The sequence below is a fragment of the Natrix helvetica genome, assembly GCF_964273705.1.
Source record: "Natrix helvetica genome assembly, chromosome: 3".
Classification (NCBI taxonomy): Eukaryota; Metazoa; Chordata; class Lepidosauria; order Squamata; family Natricidae; genus Natrix; species Natrix helvetica.
The window spans coordinates 138,908,384-138,927,002 of record NC_138549.1 but is presented as its reverse complement, the minus strand read 5'-3'; the positions used below and the strand labels follow the sequence as shown (position 1 = coordinate 138,927,002).

Below are 18,619 nucleotides of genomic sequence, written 5' to 3'. Positions count from 1 at the left end.
GTGTGATATAAAAAATAAATAAAATAAAATAAGAATAAAGTAGAATAGAATAGAAATAGAATAGAATAGTGATAGCAATAGGAATAGCACTTAGACTTATATACCTCTTCACAGTGCTTTTTACAACCCTCTCTAAGCGGTTTACAGAGTCAGCACATTTCCCCAAACAATCTGGATCGTCATTTTACCCACCTTGGAAGGATGAAGGCTGAGTCAACCTTGAGTCTGGTGGGATTTGACCTGCCAAATTGCAGGCAGCAGGCAGACAGCAGAAGTAGCCTGCAGTACTGCATTCTAACCACTGAACCACCATGGCGAGAATAGAACAGAACAGAACAGAAATCCAAGGCAAGAGGTCCATTTTTATCACAGGAATTCTCCCCAGCAATGGCAGTTGTAGTTTCCTTCATCTTAACATGTCTTTTAAAACACATTCCATGTCTTAGCATACTTATTTTGAAATGACATACAGTTCATAATTATACTACATTCTCTATCTTAAAATCTGTTTTATTCATCAACTCTATTTGATATAACATTTTCATTTTTTTGGTTAAAATCTTCATCTTCTGTTTATTAAACTCGAAAGCTGCTAATACTATCAAATTCTTTCAGTTGCCTATTGTTTCAATTCTCTTTAAAGGATCTTTCAAAACTAATACCAGATCATCTCAAGAGCCCTTAATTTGATATAGTTGTCCTTGACTTACAACAAGTCACTGAGGATATATTCAGTTACAAAAGGTCCTGAAAAAGATCACTCAGCCTCTACTTCCTCGCCACCTATGGTTATGTGACTGCATTTTGGGTGCTCAGCATGTGTGCACATTTGTTTTATCTTGCAGACTGCAAATTTAGGGCATTTAGGACATTTTGCCAGAAACTAGTTCCCAGCAAAAAAAAAAACAAAAAAAAAACCCACCCCATGGTGAACAATAGGTACACTTAATGACCTCATTGTTTACTTAATGACCACAGTGTTCTCTTAACTACCTTGGTAAAAAAGGTCATAAAATTGGATGTAGTCAAGTGGTACCTGTTTAATGACTGTCATGACTTACAATTGAAATTGTGGGCTCAATTATAGTCATAAGGACTACCTTAAGGACTACCAGTTATCTGTTAAATCTTTATTCTCACAATTGTTTAATCTTATCTCATTGCAATATTTCAAAGACTAAAATAAACAAGAGAGGAGACAGTGGGCATTTCTGTCTTCTTCTTTTCGTATCTCATGGGGTGTTTTTTTTTAGATCTCTATTAACAATTACTTGTGCTTTCTGTGAACTGTATAATTTCTTTCCAAAATTCACATTTACCAAAAGCTTGAATAAGAAAGCCCAGTTCAAGTTGCCAGAGGCCTTCTCTGTAAGATAGCCAATACAGCTTCTTTTATATTATGTTGCCCCCAATATTCTAAAAATGTCCAACAATTGTAGTCTTCAGTGGTCATGCAAATTTATGAAGTATTTTTGTTTTGCATTGTGTATGTAAGAGTGCCTTTATGGATTTATTGGCCTAAAATTATTTTCGCTCCTGGATAAAGGATGTTCTCCACTTCCATTTTTGGATTGTGTATCTGTGTGTTAATGGAGCCAAAGCCTTACACTTTGCTGTGTTAACTTTTGGAGAATGGAATAATCCACTATCTGTTTCTTACATTATAGCTTGCATGAAATCTAGTGGTTTTAAACAGGTGTGGGAAGAAGTGAAACACACTTTGGGGGATTTAAAAGCAAAATCATCTCTTTTTCTCTCTTCTCCCCCAGCCTGTATTCTTTTTCTGAACACTTAAAATTTTGTCCCTGGCCTTTATTGTCACTTTACTGGAGTGACTTCAAAAAAGAAACTGAAAACCTTCTAATCTATAGGACAGGCAGAGCATTCTGTTCTTATTTGCCAAGTGAAAAAGTTCGGCGTTAAGTGCTTCTGAAGGACTCTTAAAAAGAAAAGCCAAATTGCACGTATCTTGTTACTATATTTCACAGTTCAGAAAAAGCTGGCATCAAATACCTTCACACACACAGACAAGTATTAATCGAGAACAGACATTTTATGCCTTGCTCTGCCCTAGAGATAGTATTTGAGATCAAGATGAGACATTGCATTTAGAGTTGCTGAGTGTCAGGCAGCGTATAAATTTAATAAATTAAATTAAATTGCTTCAGGCATGAAAAAAATCCAATAAAGGATTCTTTTTTAGGGCTTGGGGTGAAAAAAAGTAGACATGAGGACACTTTTACAGGCCTCTTAAATTATTTCTAGAATTTCTCTAGTCAGGAATGTTGCTCATTCTTCCTTATTGAATTAAAGTGCTACCTATATATAACCTACAGTTGGCACAAAACAACGTTGCCAAAAATATTGCTACCCTTTTTGCAGATCTTACTTTGTATCCTTTGTCTCTCTTCTGAAAGTCTCACAACTAATTGTGTCACAAGCATGCCCTGGCAACATTTTTTTCCCCTGTGATGGCACTTATGATATTTTCATCTTGTTCCCAGGCCATGAGTGAAACTGGTTGGTGTTAACAAGTTTTACCTAGTGTTAAAGTATTATTTCCTTTCTTGTTTAAAAATCACCCAAGGTCACCAGCAAGGTGTGCAAAAAACAACAACAACAACTTGCAGGCAAGTCAGGTAGGTGTCAGTGACTGGAAACAAAGGCAGGAATGAAAAATTTCATGCTGATGTAGGGTGTTTTTTTTTTTTTTTGCTGATTCAAAGACAGTGGTGAAACTCCAGAATGGAGAAAGAACCTGAATCACTATCTAACTAATACGAGGAGAGTCATATTTCTCAGCTAGTTACTTCTCTCTACCAATCTTCCAACTCCATTCCAAGGTAAAATGATACAAAAAATAAAGAGGGATAGGGAAATACGCTTAGATACAAATGCCTCAGAGAAAGAGGGAAGCTGACACTGTCTTTATTGTGCAACTAGCTGGGTCCTGTAGAGAAAGAGAAGCGAAACTGATTATCTGATGCATAGCCATTCTTTTACTATAAGGGAAAGGAAGTGATTGAAAGGGACAAATGCAGCAAAATGTAGTAAATACACAACAGAAAGTCAGTTCAACATTTCTCTTATGAGTTTACTGGGATTTTACTGGAGTTTACTGTATTTAAAAACAAAGTTATTTTAGAGACTGATATAATTTCAAAATACTTTTAAAACATAATCTGAAACATGCCATTTTTATTTGTAATGTTCCCTCTTCTGGAGTCCAGTCCAACCACAATAAAAATAATAAGAACAAATAAACATTATAGAAAAATAACACAAAATCAATGAATTCACTCTACAATATGATTTATTTACATTGGCAGTAAAGACTCCTATAACTGTGAAGGAAGGCAAATATACAAGTCCCAGGATAATGTTGCAAGATCCAATCTGAGTCAGTCACCTGGATTAGAGATTTACTCTTCCAAGCTTTCAGACTCATGCAGGGCCACCCTGAGAATGCATCCAGCACGAGTCCGAAAGCTTGGAAAAACAAAACATCTGGTCCTAGTGACCGCCTCAGATTGGATCCTGCAACGTCTGCAATTATAACATCCTATAACTACTTACCATCCTAAATTTGCTATTAAGATTTATAACATACAGCCTTGCAACTATTCTCAGAATCTGCTCAAAATGAATATTGTTTTTCCTAAATAAAATGATGGAATTCTAATCGTTTCAGAATACTGTTGAGGGAAAATTGACTAATTCACCATCTTACTCCATCCCACGTAAAACAGTAGAGATTTCCTCTCACTATGCTTCCCTACTTCAGACTTGCAAGATTCTGTTAATGCATCCTCATAATAAAGTAGATTCAGCTCATTTAGTCATGCTTCCTATCTAGTTTACCTGGAAAAGTTGATATCAATCTTGCAAGTCTGAAGGTATAAGCTTCCCACTGCTACTTTTAATCATCTGATCGACTTTCTTTGACCATTAAATTCTTGGGGGCTCCTCCATCTCTTGTCTGATTGTTTCTTAGGAAGCATCTCTTTCTCTTGTTCCCCAAGGTCACCCAAACATTTCAGGGGAGGTGGGCTAGTGATCCCGGGGACAGAAAATGCTTCTAAATACTGCCAAAATACACCTCTGATCCAATCCACAATACCTGACCTTATCTCCAAATCAGGGGAAACAAGAACCAGAGATTTTACATTGTTTTTAAAATCTAAGAGAACTCAAGATTACTCATATTGACATTTATGATATCTGAAATGAAAATATATGAATGAACATTCACTGCAGTTGTGTTACTGTAATCTAACAGTGAAAATAACTTTCTGCACTACATTATTCGCTCATAGGATGGGCACAAGTGTGGACAGCATGGTGGATCCAAGGGGGAAGATTGGTAGATTCACAGTGTGGCTATGGTAACTTGTACTGTAAGTGTGGATGCTGAAGTTGAAGTTAGAAGTTGAATTAATAGACAAAACAGTAAACATTTGTATCATGATACAGGAACAGGTAGTCTAAGCAGATTTAAAGCAGTCTATCAAAGATGCTTTAATAGCTCATTGGTCTTTCAAGTCCACAAAACACTTTATTTTAGAACTTTTCTTTTAGTCCAGGTTATTGTGGAATCCACTGTGTCCAAAGCTAAAGTGAATAAATCTTCATTTCTCTTGGAGAGAAATGTGAGACTATGATTCTTTTAAATACTGAAGTAATCAAGTTCTTATACAGTGCCTGAACAATAGCAGCTATATAAGAATAATTTTGAAATATTATCTTTTTTTCTGTAGGACTAGTACCACTGTAACAGCCTTCTCCTGCCAGGTGTTTCTATCCTCTTCCTGTGTGGTCATTGGATAGACTCTTTGGGGAAAATGGAATTGCAGTCTAATGTTTCTAGAGGACATTTAGTGGGGAAGGTTCTAAACTAACCAATTGCCCTCATATTATAGCTATATCCTTGATATCCCTAAAAGGTAGGGATATTATGCAGAACATGAATCCTGGAGCTCTTCCCAACCCTTAATAATAGCTGTACTGTGATTCAATTGAGCCCTGATGGAGGAGGAAGTGGGTTTACAGTAGAGGACTTAGTAAGAATTTTATCCACTCTCTCATAGAAAAGCTTTAGCCTAGTTTTTTTTTCCTTTGCAGCTCCTGGTTAGATATGACCCATTTTTGTATTGAAACTCTCTTCCCAGCTTTTATGCCCCCTCATTCTGTTTGGGTTTTGGAAAGTTATGTTTTGGACAGAGTTCTGATTTATTTATTATATATTTTCTGTCCAACTTTCTATGATATATGTGTTAGGGTTATGGTGAGCTGAGGTGGCGCAGTGATAAGAATGCAGTACTGCATTTTCAGTTCGGCTAGCTGCAGTTCAGCAGTTCAAATCCCATCAGACTCAAGGTTGACACATCCTTTCCTCCTTTTGAGGTTGGTAAAATGAGGGTCCAGATTGTGGGGGGGGGGGTGATATGCTGACTCTGTAAACTGCTTAGAGCGCGCTGTAAAAGCACAATGAAGCGGTATATAAGTCTAAGTGCTATTGCTATTGCTGTGATGGGATATAAACCCAAGAATCAGTAAGAAAACAACAGAAATATTCTCTGTTAAACCTTCACTTGTAGTCTTACTCCTAGGAGCACATAATAATAATAATAATAATAATAATAATAATAATAATAATAATAATAATAATAATAATAATAATAATAATAATAATAATAATAATTTATTTCTTAGCCGCACCCTCTCCTGAAGGACTCGGGGCGGCGTACAACAAAACATAGGAAATAAATATATCGACATACATATAACAAAACATATACCAAGACATATATACGACATATACAAGGAGGAGGTGAACTGATAGATAAAAACAAGTAAAAACACAATGTTTAAAAACCCCTAAATAAATTGAATACAATTAAAATACCCCAAATAAAAAACCCGTCAGGAGCGATATAGTTGGATCAAAGTTGAGCCAGGCCAGCAACTTGAAAAAGGTGGGTCTTGAGCTTTACACGAAAGGAGCGGAGGTCAGAGGTATTCTTAATATCCGGGGGGAGGTCATTCCACAGGGCTGGGCCCGCCACAGAGAAGGCTGTACTCCTAGGCGCCACCCCTCGACACTGTCTGGTGGACGGCACCTGGAGGAGGCCCTCTCTGTGCGAGAGGATTGGTCGCAGGGATGTATGGGGCAGAATACGATCCCGCAAGTAACTAGGTCCTAAGCCATGGAGCGCTTTAAAGATTGTTATCAAAACCTTGAAACGCACCCGATAGACCACAGGAAGCCAGTGCAGCTCGCGCAGGAATGGTGTCACATGGGAGTACCTAATACTCCCCATAATTACCCGCGCGGCTGCGTTCTGGACCAACTGTAGCCTCCGGGTGCATTTCAAGGGAAGCCCCATGTAGAGAGCGTTACAGTAGTCCAAGCGAGACGTCACCAGCGCATGAGTGACTGTGCGTAAGGCGTCCCGGTCCAGTAGGGGGCGCAATTGGCGCACCAGGCGAACCTGGTGGAACGCCCCCCTTGCCACGGCTGTCACATGGTCATCCATGGACAGCCGGGCATCCAGGAGGACGCCCAAATTGCGCGCCCGCTCCACGGGGGCAAGTTGAATGCCCCCGATGGCCAATGATGGAATTAATTGGCTGAACCGGGGAGCCGGTACCCACAGCCACTCCGTCTTGGAGGGGTTGAGTTTGAGTCGGTTGTCATCCATCCAGATCCGTACGGCTTCCACACACCGGGACATCACTTCGATGGCCTCGTTGGGGTGGTTCGGGGTGGAAAAGTACAGCTGAGTATCATCAGCGTACAGATGGTATCCCACCCCGAAACCACGGATGATCTCACCCAGCGGCTTCATATATGTGTTGAACAGGAGTGGCGAGAGGACCGACCCCTGTGGCACCCCACAAGTAAGGGGGCATAGGGTCGACCTCTCCTCCCCTGCCAACACACGCTGCGTCCGGCCAGAAAGGTAGGAGCCGAACCACCGCAAAACGGTGCCCCGGACCCCCAACCCCTCCAGCCGGCGCAGCAGGATACCATGGTCGATGGTATCAAAAGCCGCCGAGAGGTCTAATAGGACCAGGATAGAGGAACAACCTCTATCTCTGGCCCTCCAGAGATCATCCACCAACGCGACCAAGGCCGTCTCCGTGCTGTGACCGGGGCAGAAGCCGGACTGGCGCGGGTCCAGATAATCATTTTCCTCCAGATGCCGTGGAAACTGGTAGGCCACCACACTCTCTACAACCTTCGCCAAAAAGGGAAGGTTGGAGACAGGACGATAATTGGCCAGCTCCAAAGGATCCAGGGAAGGCCTCTTGAGCAAGGGTCTCACCACCGCCTCTTTCAAGGCGGCCGGGAGAGACCCCTCGCTCAGCGAGGCGTTCACTAGGTCCAGGAGCCAGTCTCGTGTAACCTCCCAGGATGCCAGTACAAGCCAGGAGGGGCACGGGTCCAATAAACATGTGGTGGGTCGCAGTCGTCCACGCATTCTGTCCAAATCCTCGATGGCAACCAAGTCAAACTCCTCCCAGGTCGATTCCTCAAGACTCGCCACGGACGTCTCCATTGGACCACTAACAGGGACCCAATCCTTCCAAATTTGAGCAATTTTATCCTGCAGATATTTCCCAAATTCCTCTGCTCTACCCTGTAGAGGGGCCTCCCGCGGCCTCTGAAACAAGAGGGAGCGGGACACCCGAAACAGGGCGGCAGGGCGGTTCTCTGCGGATGCAATGAGAGTGGCACAATATTGGCGTTTGGCCACTCTCAATGCCACAAGGTACGTCCTTAAATGGACTCGTGCCTGTGTTCGATCAAGTTCGGAACGAGAGGATCTCCAACGACTCTCTAGACGTCTCTTGCGGCATTTCATCACCCTCAGCTCCTCGGTAAACCAAGGGGCCAGGGTGGATCGTTGCCGCCGGAGAGGCCGCAAAGGCGCCACCCGGTTCAAGGCCCCGGAAGTCGCATTATTCCACGCGACCACCAGGTCCTCTACCCGGGGGTGGGTCAAGGTTACAGGAGGTGGCCCAAGCTCCGTCTGGAACCTATCTGGTTCCATCAGGCGCCTGGGGCGGAACCATCTAGTGCTTTCCGGTTCCGCCTCCCCGCAGCGGGAGGTAGCACCAGGGAAGTCAAGACGAAGGAGTGAGTGATCTGACCATGACAGGGGAGTGATGGTTAAGTCCCCTCCTCCCAGATCACTCAACCACTGGCCAGAGACAAAAACGAGGTCCAGAGTGTGTCCTCCCTCGTGTGTCGGGCCCTGAATCATTTGAGTCAGGTCCATGGCTGTCATGGAAGCCATGAACTCCCGAACCCCCTCTGATGCTTCTCCCATCGATGGCAGGTTAAAATCCCCCATCACTAAAAGTTGAAAAAGTTCAATCTATAGAAATGTACATATATCCAATACTAACTTATATTTAATTTGATTTTTTTATCCCATTTTCTCATATATAACAGAACTCACGTTAACACATACACTATTAACGTACAATATATCCAAATGTAAAATACAAAATTATCTAGTGTAATCTAAATCTTGTTTTTATTACCGTAGTTATTGCTTCTGATCTGTTGTATTTGTTCTTCCTGCAACAGTATTCTCTAGGCACATCTCTTTGAAATGTTTGTTTCTCTCTCAAGTTAGTTCAGATCAGCTCTCTCCAGAACCATATTCAGAAACCGATCTATAATGATTCTGCACTTTTCCCCATGTACAACAGACCGATATCAGATTTGTCTCGAAGATAATTTCATTGGATAAGGAGACACTGGTTAAACCACCCATTAGTGAGTTGGGATAAATTAATGAAAATGGGGATATTAGGAGATAAGGTGTATCTGTAAAATTAACTTCATACTATAGCTCCCTAACAGTTTACACAGATTGTACAAAGTGGTTGTTTAGGACTCCTACTCAGACTGATAAGGAATGCATGTCCCAAATGCAACGTATTCTGAACAGCGAGAGCAGAAATGAAACCCAGAAGAGCCTATGAGTAACATGGATGAGACATTAAAAGCCCCAAGTCACTGTCTATCCATGCAAAGATAAGAAGCCTATCTCATGTTAGGTTAGTTGTTTTGGGCAGGCTTTGGTTGACCAATAACGCAGCAGTGACTCAGGGCTGAGCAATCACTTCCTTTCCTAGTTTTTTTGTTTGATAGATATCTAAGTTGATCTGTTGAATCTTGCCTGGGTTTATGTCATCAGATTGAGCTGTTTACTTAATAGCAGGATTCCTGGGGGTATTCCTTTCTTAAAATGGATAGCTGAGTATTTCTTTTTCTGCCAATCCAAGAGAGTTAATGGTTGAAAATAAAGGAATTATCTTGAGAACCAATAGAACTATGTGTTGTTGTAATTTTGCAGCTTTTGCAATTGTTCTTTCCTCAGGTCAGTACTGCTGGAAGAGTTGTGTGTACTAAAATTGCAAACTTGTAAATATATTGATTTGCAAAGGTGCTTCAGTGAAATCAATGACTTTACCAAAGAAATATTTTTAAAGCGTTTATTCTACCATAAACACTAAGATAAAAACAAACTTTTATCATATTTATTCATTTTTATTGTTAAAATAATACTGCTACCATCACTTTTAAAGTGATCTCACATTAACTACTTTTAATACTTGGCAGTTATTTAGTCCTTTGGAGCAGTCAAAGTATTTCCTATGGATCATCTCACAAGATATCTAGAAGGGAGACCAATATCTTTATCTATCATTGTAGAAGGTTCTTTGCCCAAGTGACTTTCTGTGTTCTCTGACAGAGCAAGATTTGAACTGTAGACTTCATATTTCAGTTTCTTTGTCACTAGGACACCTGCAGTTCTTACTATATGTGGAATATTTGTTGGACAATTACTGTACAATGACTTCTATTTTTTATTATCAGTAACCAATGGCCTATTTTCAATTGAAAGTCCTGCTTATTACTGGTTAACATCTAGCAGTATGGAACCATGTTGTTTCATGGATCTTCTCCTTCTGTAGGAATCTGCCAACCATTGAGCTGAACAGGAGAGTCTTTTCTGAATATTGTTGTTCTGAGTGGAATATGGACTTTATGACCATGGAGAAGAACCTTCTGGCCTTTTCTTAAATGACTTAATTGATTTTCCTGTCATTGGTTTTGTTTTGATTGGCATTTACTTATCTTTTGAATCACTTTCTTTGTTGATTCTGAATTTATTTAAGCATCACTGCATTTAAATCACCTTCTTAAATAAAATGTTTAACAGTAGCTGCTTCGAGACAGTATAAAGCAACATATAAATTATTAAATGAATGAATGAATGAGCAACCTGATTCAGCACACACAATATCTGCAAACTACTGTTTATAGGCTTTACTGATAATTTCCATGTAGCTGACGAGAGGGGAAACTGTGGATTAGTGCAGACTGTACATTTTCCTTGGGTAAATTATATTCCAAATTGTTTGCAATATAAGGTCATTTTTCTGCACATGTTCTAGTTTATCCTTCACATTCAACTGGAATACGGAACCTAACATAGAGGGAAAACTGCTGTCCAGTGCCAGAGATATTCATTAGCAAAAATTGTAATCTTTTACACAGGCCTTTCAGAAATGAGTTTAATTGGAATCACCGTACTAATAGAGCAGCAGCCTGAAGCCATATAGAGAAAGATTATGTAATTACATGGGAAAGGCAGTTTTTCTCCAAGTTAGGAACTGAGGAGTTTTCATTCGTGCATTCTTTTTCTCAACTTGTCACTGAATCTTTCTGGTTATCTTTTTATTTATTTATATCCACCCTTTATTATTTTTTACAAGGCATATCAACACACCTTGCTCCTCCTACTTTCTCCATAACAACCCTGTGAGGTGGATTGGGGTGAGAGAGAGTGACAGGCACAAAGTTACCTAGTTGGCTTTGGTGGCTATAAGACGGAACTTGAATTCACCACCTCCTGCTTTCTAGCCTAGTGGCTTAACCACTAAACCAGGGGTCAGCAACCTTAAACACTCAAAGAGCCACAAAGGTCCTAACTGGAAACCCCCACCCCACTCCCCCCTTTTAATTCTGGAGCCAACCGGAAGTCCGGTTCCCCCACCATAGAGTCTCTTCCTAGCGCGGCATCCTTTTTCCTCTACCTGTCCTAACTGAAAGCCCTATCAATTGTGGTGCCCAGTTGCAGCAGTTGTGAAAAAGCCACATGCGGCTCCAGACCTGTGGGTTGCTGACCCCTGCACTAAACCAAACCTACTCCATCATTGAGCCTTTCATACATAGCTTGTAAGGCATTGGTAGGCATATAAAACATTATTCAAATTTGCATCAAGACTAATGCATCAAGATTAGATCAGGTCCATCCGATCTAAGAAATATAAGAAGGAACCATAACACACTGTATATGGAGAGGCATTGGTTTCCAGTAAGGCGAATGAATATTCTGAAGGTGGCCTAAGTTACATTAAACAGAGCTTTCTTGTTTTAAATGCCAAACGCTAAGATTCTTTCTTGGGAAGGGCCCTTTGCGACTGGATGGGGTGGAAGATAACACAGAGGAGGCCCTAAATGCCCCCAGGGCACTAGCCTGTTTTGCAGGGCTTGCTTCTCCGACGACATCCCGTTCACCGCGTACGCCCGATGAACATTCGCCGAGCCCCCTCCTCTTGCAGCGAATCCTTTCTACCGCAGGCAGCTAGCTCTGGTTAGTGCGCGCGCACGCGTACTTATTCCTATGTGGACACACACGCGCACACCCCCTCACGCACAATTACCCACGCCTCCTTTTCGCAGAACCAAAAATAGCCTCGCGCGCGTATTGCGCCCCCCACCCCACTCCCCGCTCCATTCTCTTTCTCTTCCGAGCCAGTCGGGAGCATCTTGCGGGCGGGCAGGAAAGGCCTTTTTGTGTGTGCTTGCGCGCGTGTGTGCCTTAGTCCCCTTCCTTCTCTCCGGCGGCGCTGGAAGAGAGAGAGAGAGAGAGAGAAGGAGAGGGAGAGAGAGAGAAGGAGAGGGAGAGAAAGGAGGGGCCGTGCGCTCTTGCGCCTCTGTGAGCGCGCCGGGGCGGGGAAGGTGGCACCGGCTGCTTTGATAGCGTGTCTCTTTTTCTGTTTTATCCTACCACCACCTCCTCTTTCTCCTCTTCCTCCTCCCGTCTTTCCTTTCTTTCGCCTTCCTCCCCACCCGTTTTCTTCCTCCTTCCCGTTCCTCCCCTTCTTTCATTCTTTCTTCTCCCTCCGTGCTTCAGAAGCTGGGCTTTTAAATGGTTTCCTCGCGGCGGGCAGGAAGAAGATGCTCGGTAGCAGCGGCGGAGGAGGCAACCACCACGTCAGGAGTCTGCAGCAGGACGCGGAGCTGAACGGCGAGGAAGGGCCAGAGGAGCTGAAGGGCTTCAAGAAGGCGGCGTCCGAGGGGAGCAAGGCGATGATGCAGAAGCGCGCCAACCCCAAAGGCCCGGCCGGGATGGCGCCCAAGACGGCTGAGCTGAAGGTCTTCAAGTCGGACAGCGTGGATGCTCGTCTGCCGGTGGCCTCGAACCTGCGCAAGCAGAAGTCCCTCACCAACTTGTCCTTCCTGACCGACAGCGAGAAGAAGATGCAGCTCTACGAGCCCAAGTGGAGCGACGATATGGCCAAGGCGGCCAAAGGCTTCGGGGGCCGCAGCCTCAAAGGCGGCAAGCCCGCGCCCTCGCTCATGTCCAAGAACCTCTCCCGGTCCGAGCACTCGCTCTTTCAGGCGAAGTTGGCCCCTGCCACCAGCAACAAACCGCCGCTGGCGCCGCTGCCCTCCAACCTGGGCAAGCCCAGCCGCATCCCGCGGGGGCCTTACGCCGAAGTCAAACCGCTCAGCAAAGCCCCCGAGGCTGGCAGTGGCGACGACCCCAAGTCGGACGACGAGATCATTTCCAATAAGGGCAAGACGGCGCAGCAGAAGCAGCCGCAGCAGCCGTCACAGACGGCCACTCAGCCGGCCGGGAAGGGGGCACCGGAGGAGAAGGCTTTCCTGAAGGTGGATCCCGAACTGGTAGTCACCGTGCTGGGCGACCTGGAGCAGCTGCTCTTCAGCCAGATGCTCGGTGAGTCAGCCCGTCCCCTTCCTTCCTGTGGGAATCTGCCTTGCTGGTGAAGGTTATGGGGGCTTTTGAGCAAGGGAGTCATCGCTCCTTTGGAAGGCAGTCTGTATGGGGGAGCCTGCGAGGCTTCGGATGTGAACTCCCCATTGATTTCGTCCCATTGGTACACACCCAAAGCTGTTTAGTGCCTGGTGGCATTGAGCCTTTTAGGGAGCAAGGGACGTTGAGGCTTAGAAAGAGCAAGTAACACTCCAAAGAAAGGGATATCCTGGGTATGCCATTTCAGTTTGGTCATTTTCCAGCTGTCAGCACTCTTGGCAGGTTTCCTGCCATCTTCATTATGCATTCATTCTTGTTTTGTTCCTCGAGAGTGGATGCTTGCTCTCAGGGGAAAGTAGAATCATTTCTAACCTGACCTCATTGGCATGTTTGGGCTAAAATGTTTTGGGTTTTCAGGCAAAAATGTAAAACAGGTAGTTGAAATGGCTGTAAAGAATAAGAATTATTTTGATTCCCCTCCATGGTTCAGACAAGTCAAGGGAGGGATAAGGGACAAAAACTGTGTTTCCTCTTTCAGGCAATTAAGCAGAGCAGAGAAAAATGGTAAAAATCTAGACCCAGAGTTTAGCAGAATGGGGTGTACTTGTCTAGAGAGAGATTAGTCTGAAGGGGCATGGCAGAGCCCATGCTAAAATGGATGGCTCCCCATTTGTTCAGCTGGGGAATGATAGTAGAAAGGGCCCTTCTCTGTGTTTGCAATTATGTCATGGTAACATTCTAATCGCTCTGCAGGCAGTTTATGGGTTTGTTCTATGGGAAGGGGAGATACAGCAGTCACAGCTACTGTGACTGCTGTATGAGCAGCCATTCACAACGCTGGAAAAGCACAAATGGTGAGATGCAGCAGGCTGTTTTTTGTAATTTCCTATAGACAAATGTGCCCCCACGATTTAGCAGATGTGCTTGGACATTCTGTAAGTCATTTACTGCTCTCTGATTGAGGCTGGTGGCAGAGGGGAGTGGTCACTAGCATCTCTTCACCAGCTGCAGTTGAAAGTGGGGGCACACGGCTGGAGGGAGGGAGGGATGGGCTGATGCATCCTTGAACAGACTGAGAAGAATGGACTCTTGTTTGGTTACTAAGGTGATCTGCAAAGGAACAGTACTGCTGCCATTGCTACTTTCTCCACCTGGAATTTCTCTGAGACATCCGCCCAGGAATGGCTGCTTTGCAAATGCTGTACGCTTAGCATAGAGAGAATAAATAGCAGTACTTTTGGTTTCTATGCAACGGCTTGGCTCATCGTGATCCATCACTAAGGAATACAAAATTTTCTTCTCCCCACCCCATAAATACTGTTGTCTAACTGATCTGTGTGCAGAAGGGAGAAAATACAAACAGGGACATCTACACTTAGGAGCAGGAGATTTGGGTGGATGTCTAAAATACTGGGATTGATGCTCTTAAACTGCAATCCTGCATACTTAGTTTCCCATAAGCGTATGGAATCCTGCTGTAAGAAATTTAGGATTATCTGTCTGCATTCTCCTGGGTCATGTGCTGTCTGTATCTTAAAAAACTACCACACCCTTTGGGTGTAGCAACTGTTGCTACTATTTGAACTATTCAAAGAACACAATCTGTGGTATCAATAGCATTATAATTTTGGGTCATAGACCAGGATCAGGAGTATGAAGCAAAAAGACTGCAGTAGTCCAACTTGAAATATCTATATGAGAAAGGAGTCTGGAATTAGAAGCAAGCTATGAAAGTTGAGAAGTCTATTGCTGGAATAACTGAAAAACACAGATTTAGGATTCTTATGTTACGGTATGTTAAAATGTGAAAAGGATATGTCTGGGACACTAGCATTTTGGCAGAGACTGTTTCTGAAAACAGAATAATAAAAGATGAAATAAAAGAAGTGTCATTAGGTAAGCACTGCATAGAAAGAGTACTAATTTGGGGGCCTAGCACATAGGTTGCATGGAAAAAGTCCTGAGGTCAGTCTTTCAAATCCATTAAGATTAGGACAAATCTACTGGAAATTCTGGAGTGCTGCTGCCTCAGTATCAGTGGTGGGTTCCTACCGGTTCACACTGGTTTGGCCGAAGTGGTAGTGGTTTGGTGGCCTGCATCGCTGGAACCAGCAGTGACCCAGGCCTGCCACGCCCCCGAACTGGTTCTCCTGGCAGTGCCATAGGCAGCACCATCTTGTTTTTGGCTTCTGCGCATGCGTATAACAATTTTTATTGCACTGTGCATGAGCGTGCGCTGCGCGCCCACAAGCAAACTGGCAGTAGTAGGCTGCCAGAACCCATCCCTGCTCAATATAGGTAGTTCAGAGCCAGTTAGCTTGGTAGTCAAGATCCAATCTCCCTCGTTCCAGAGTAAGGAGAGACTGAGTAAGGAATGTAAGGTATAGTGCTTAAGGAAACTGTGAGTCGTTTCCTCTCAGCCTAACCCACCTCATACTGTTGTTGTGGGGGGGGGAAGGGAGGATTGTTACATATGTTTGCTACCTTGAATTACTTATAAGTAATAAAGATGGGACAAAAGTAAAAAATAAAAAAGTGGAATAATGGATTTAAGTTTTGGAAGGCCACTTCTAACTGAATGTTCAAAAAAATGTCTACCAGTTTGGCTACTTTAATGAAGGAGTCAATTACGTAGAGCAGGGGTGTCCAAACTTGGGAACTTTAAGACTTGTGTCCACAAGTCTTAAAGTTCCCAAGTTTGGACACCCCTGACATAGAGTGATAGAGATATATTTGTCTTTACTGGATGTGTTAAGCAGATGGTACACAGCCATCTATCAGGGATGCTTTAAGATGAATTATTATACTGAGAAGGCCTAAGTGGCACCTTCTAGTCTTGCATTTCTCTGGGTATGGAAGGGATGGCTGATTTTTCTATTTGCTGCTATGTGATGTGGCTATCAATTTGGTTGGCTTCAAAAAAAAAGGGTTGACCAATTCATGGAAGTCATGGGAATCAGTGGCTATTAGCTTTGATGGCCTATGATTGCCTCTGAAGGCCATCTGCTGAGAAACTGTTGGGTTTCCTTGTACAGCTTGTTGGCTGCTGTGAGAATAGACTGCAGGATTAGATGGACAAGGAGTTTGATCCAGCAGAGCACAGCTTATGTTGCTTTAAACAAAGATCTTTATGTAGAAAAACAATGAATACATTGAATATATTCTCTTATGTTTGAAGATATGAACTCAATAATAGCAATTCAAATGCTTCTGAATCATTGTATTTATGTAGAAAAAACAGTGTATAAAATAACTTTGAATATTCAAGAATCTTAGTAAAGATGGGTAACATTATAGAGCTATCACAGAGCTGAAGTGTTCTGACCTCAATTATTGGGCACTGGCAGAACTGAGACAAAATACAGCATAACAGACTGTGAGATGAAAATAAGATTCGTGTCAGAAGAGGAAATCATTGACAGAGCCACTGAACAAATAAGAGAAATAACTTATTTGAAAATTATAAGTCTACAGAATCTGGACGATAGAGATAGATTAAACTTTTGCATAATGCCTTTTTCTGTTGCCTGTAGGACTGTCTAATTTCTCTAGTTTGCAGATTGTTATATGAGGGAGGAAAATCCTTCCAAAATGTGAAAAAGTGGACAATTTGTCATAATATCTATTAGCCTCTATTAGAGTATGGATAAAGCAAATTGCCCTTGAGTTTATTTTGTATTTTGAAATTCTTGTTTTTCTCGTTCCTCAAGCACTTTCCTGATAGGACATTTCCCTTTGCATCTTTGGTATTCCTTCTTCCATGCCAAGGAATAAGTACTTTCTGTGGTAAGAAATTGTTTCATTTGTCAAAATGTAGAATGAACCAGAAGGAAGGAAAAACAAAGCAGAAAACCTGATTGCTGCTTTTCCTGAACTGTAGTCTCCTAATTCTTCGTGATTTTCAAAATATCCTAACCTAGAAGATAGATAGATGCTTAGCATTGAATCATAGTGCTGGAGATAACATTTAACTCATCAAGGTCAATACTATGTTCTATGTAAGAATCCAAAAGAAAGGATCCAAAATAGATCAGCTTCTATTTATATGTCTAGGATAGGAGAATTCACTATCTTCCAAAATGACTTGTTAGGAATGACAATTTAAACACACCATTATTCCATGCCTTTATTTTGGGATAATATACAACAGGTCACGTTTTTCTTCAGGGTGACTCCATTTCAGGTATATGGACAGATTCTTGTTGCATAACAGTTGTCTTTTCTTCTCAAGGCTATATGTGCTATTTACACAAGCTCTTTTTGTAGACACTTTTCTAATCCTCTTTCATCTTTGTAACTCCTCTTTATATCAGTTCTGAGTTCCCCAATTTAACATGTGGTATCTTGAGCTGGGGTGTGACCAGTGCAGAAAAGTGGAAGCATTACTTTCTATGATTTGAAAATTATACTTCTACTGATGCACCCTGAAATTGTGTTTGTCTTTTTGGCAAGCACATCACAACTTGTGATTAAATATAAGTCCAGGTTTTCTTTCATACTTGTTATTGCCTAGCCATGTATCTATAAGTGTATAGTTGTAGAACTGTACATTTTGTAAGTGTATATTGACATTCTTTTCTTCAGATGGAGAACTTTGCATTTGTTTCTGTTAAACTTCATTCTGTTACTTTGAGTCTATTTCTCCAATTTATCAAAATAAATTGAATTTCTTGTGAATTTGATTTTGTTTATTCTGCTCACTTTTTATATGTTTCCCAGGTAGTATTTGTACATGTATGTGTGCATGCATAATGGCACATATGTGATATTTTCTGTTATTTTGTGTATACATTTGAACCAACAAGTTATTGTGCATGTTTGTCACAGGACATTTCTGGAATGGCTTAATTAATGTAATACATGGAGTAATGAGGAGCAATTATAAGAGAATAATCAGTTTCTTCCAGTTGACTTTGGTTTGCAGCATTCAGACCTTGACTCAAGAGACACACTTAATTTGAATCATCCAGTCTGTCTTCAATTTTTTTTTGCAATGTTGAATTTAGTTATGCTTCATTGGAGAAACTAGGCAAGTGTCTCAAGCTTGATTTTTGCCTAGCTTCTCATGTTTTTAATATTATCAATCTATATTATTTCCATAGAAGGTATATTTCTTTTTTAAAAAAAACATATAAAAATATATATGCATATGTTTTCTCTAGTGTATACCCTTTGTGCATATTCCAGCTTGGATGCTTTTATTAATGTTTCCCAAATATACATGATTCTGGATGCAATGTCACCTGTTATACATGCTTTTATGTACATGCTTTGTAAATTGCATAGCAAAGTGTGATAAAATGTAATTTTAGACAAATAAATTGCATATTAGTTTGTCTATAAGATAGAATATGTATATGGTAAATATTTGTAACCCAAACAAATTTCTTCTCTATCACTGTTTTTATTGAGAAGTACATCTGTACCTGATCTGCTTATTAGAACAATAGAAAATCTCTTAATTTCTATTTCAATTGCCTTGCATATTTATTGATTCCTTCTCAGGAATCTTTTCTCTGGGTTGGAGGTCT

The 18,619-nt window shown here is 42.0% G+C and overlaps 1 protein-coding gene across 6 annotated transcripts in view; it reads left to right on the top strand.

The window, feature by feature from the left end:
* Nucleotides 1–18,619, top strand: part of NAV1 (neuron navigator 1) — a 264,216-nt gene that overhangs the window by 79,898 nt on the left and 165,699 nt on the right. For 5 of the 6 annotated variants that reach the window (XM_081948339.1, XM_081948341.1, XM_081948340.1 and 2 more), the window contains exon 4: nucleotides 12,225–13,052. The exons of the other annotated variant lie outside the window; for it this stretch is intronic. In XM_081948339.1, coding sequence (XP_081804465.1) covers nucleotides 12,225–13,052 — 828 coding nt within the window. The remainder of the gene's footprint in view (nucleotides 1–12,224; nucleotides 13,053–18,619) is intronic. 6 annotated transcript variants of the gene reach the window in all.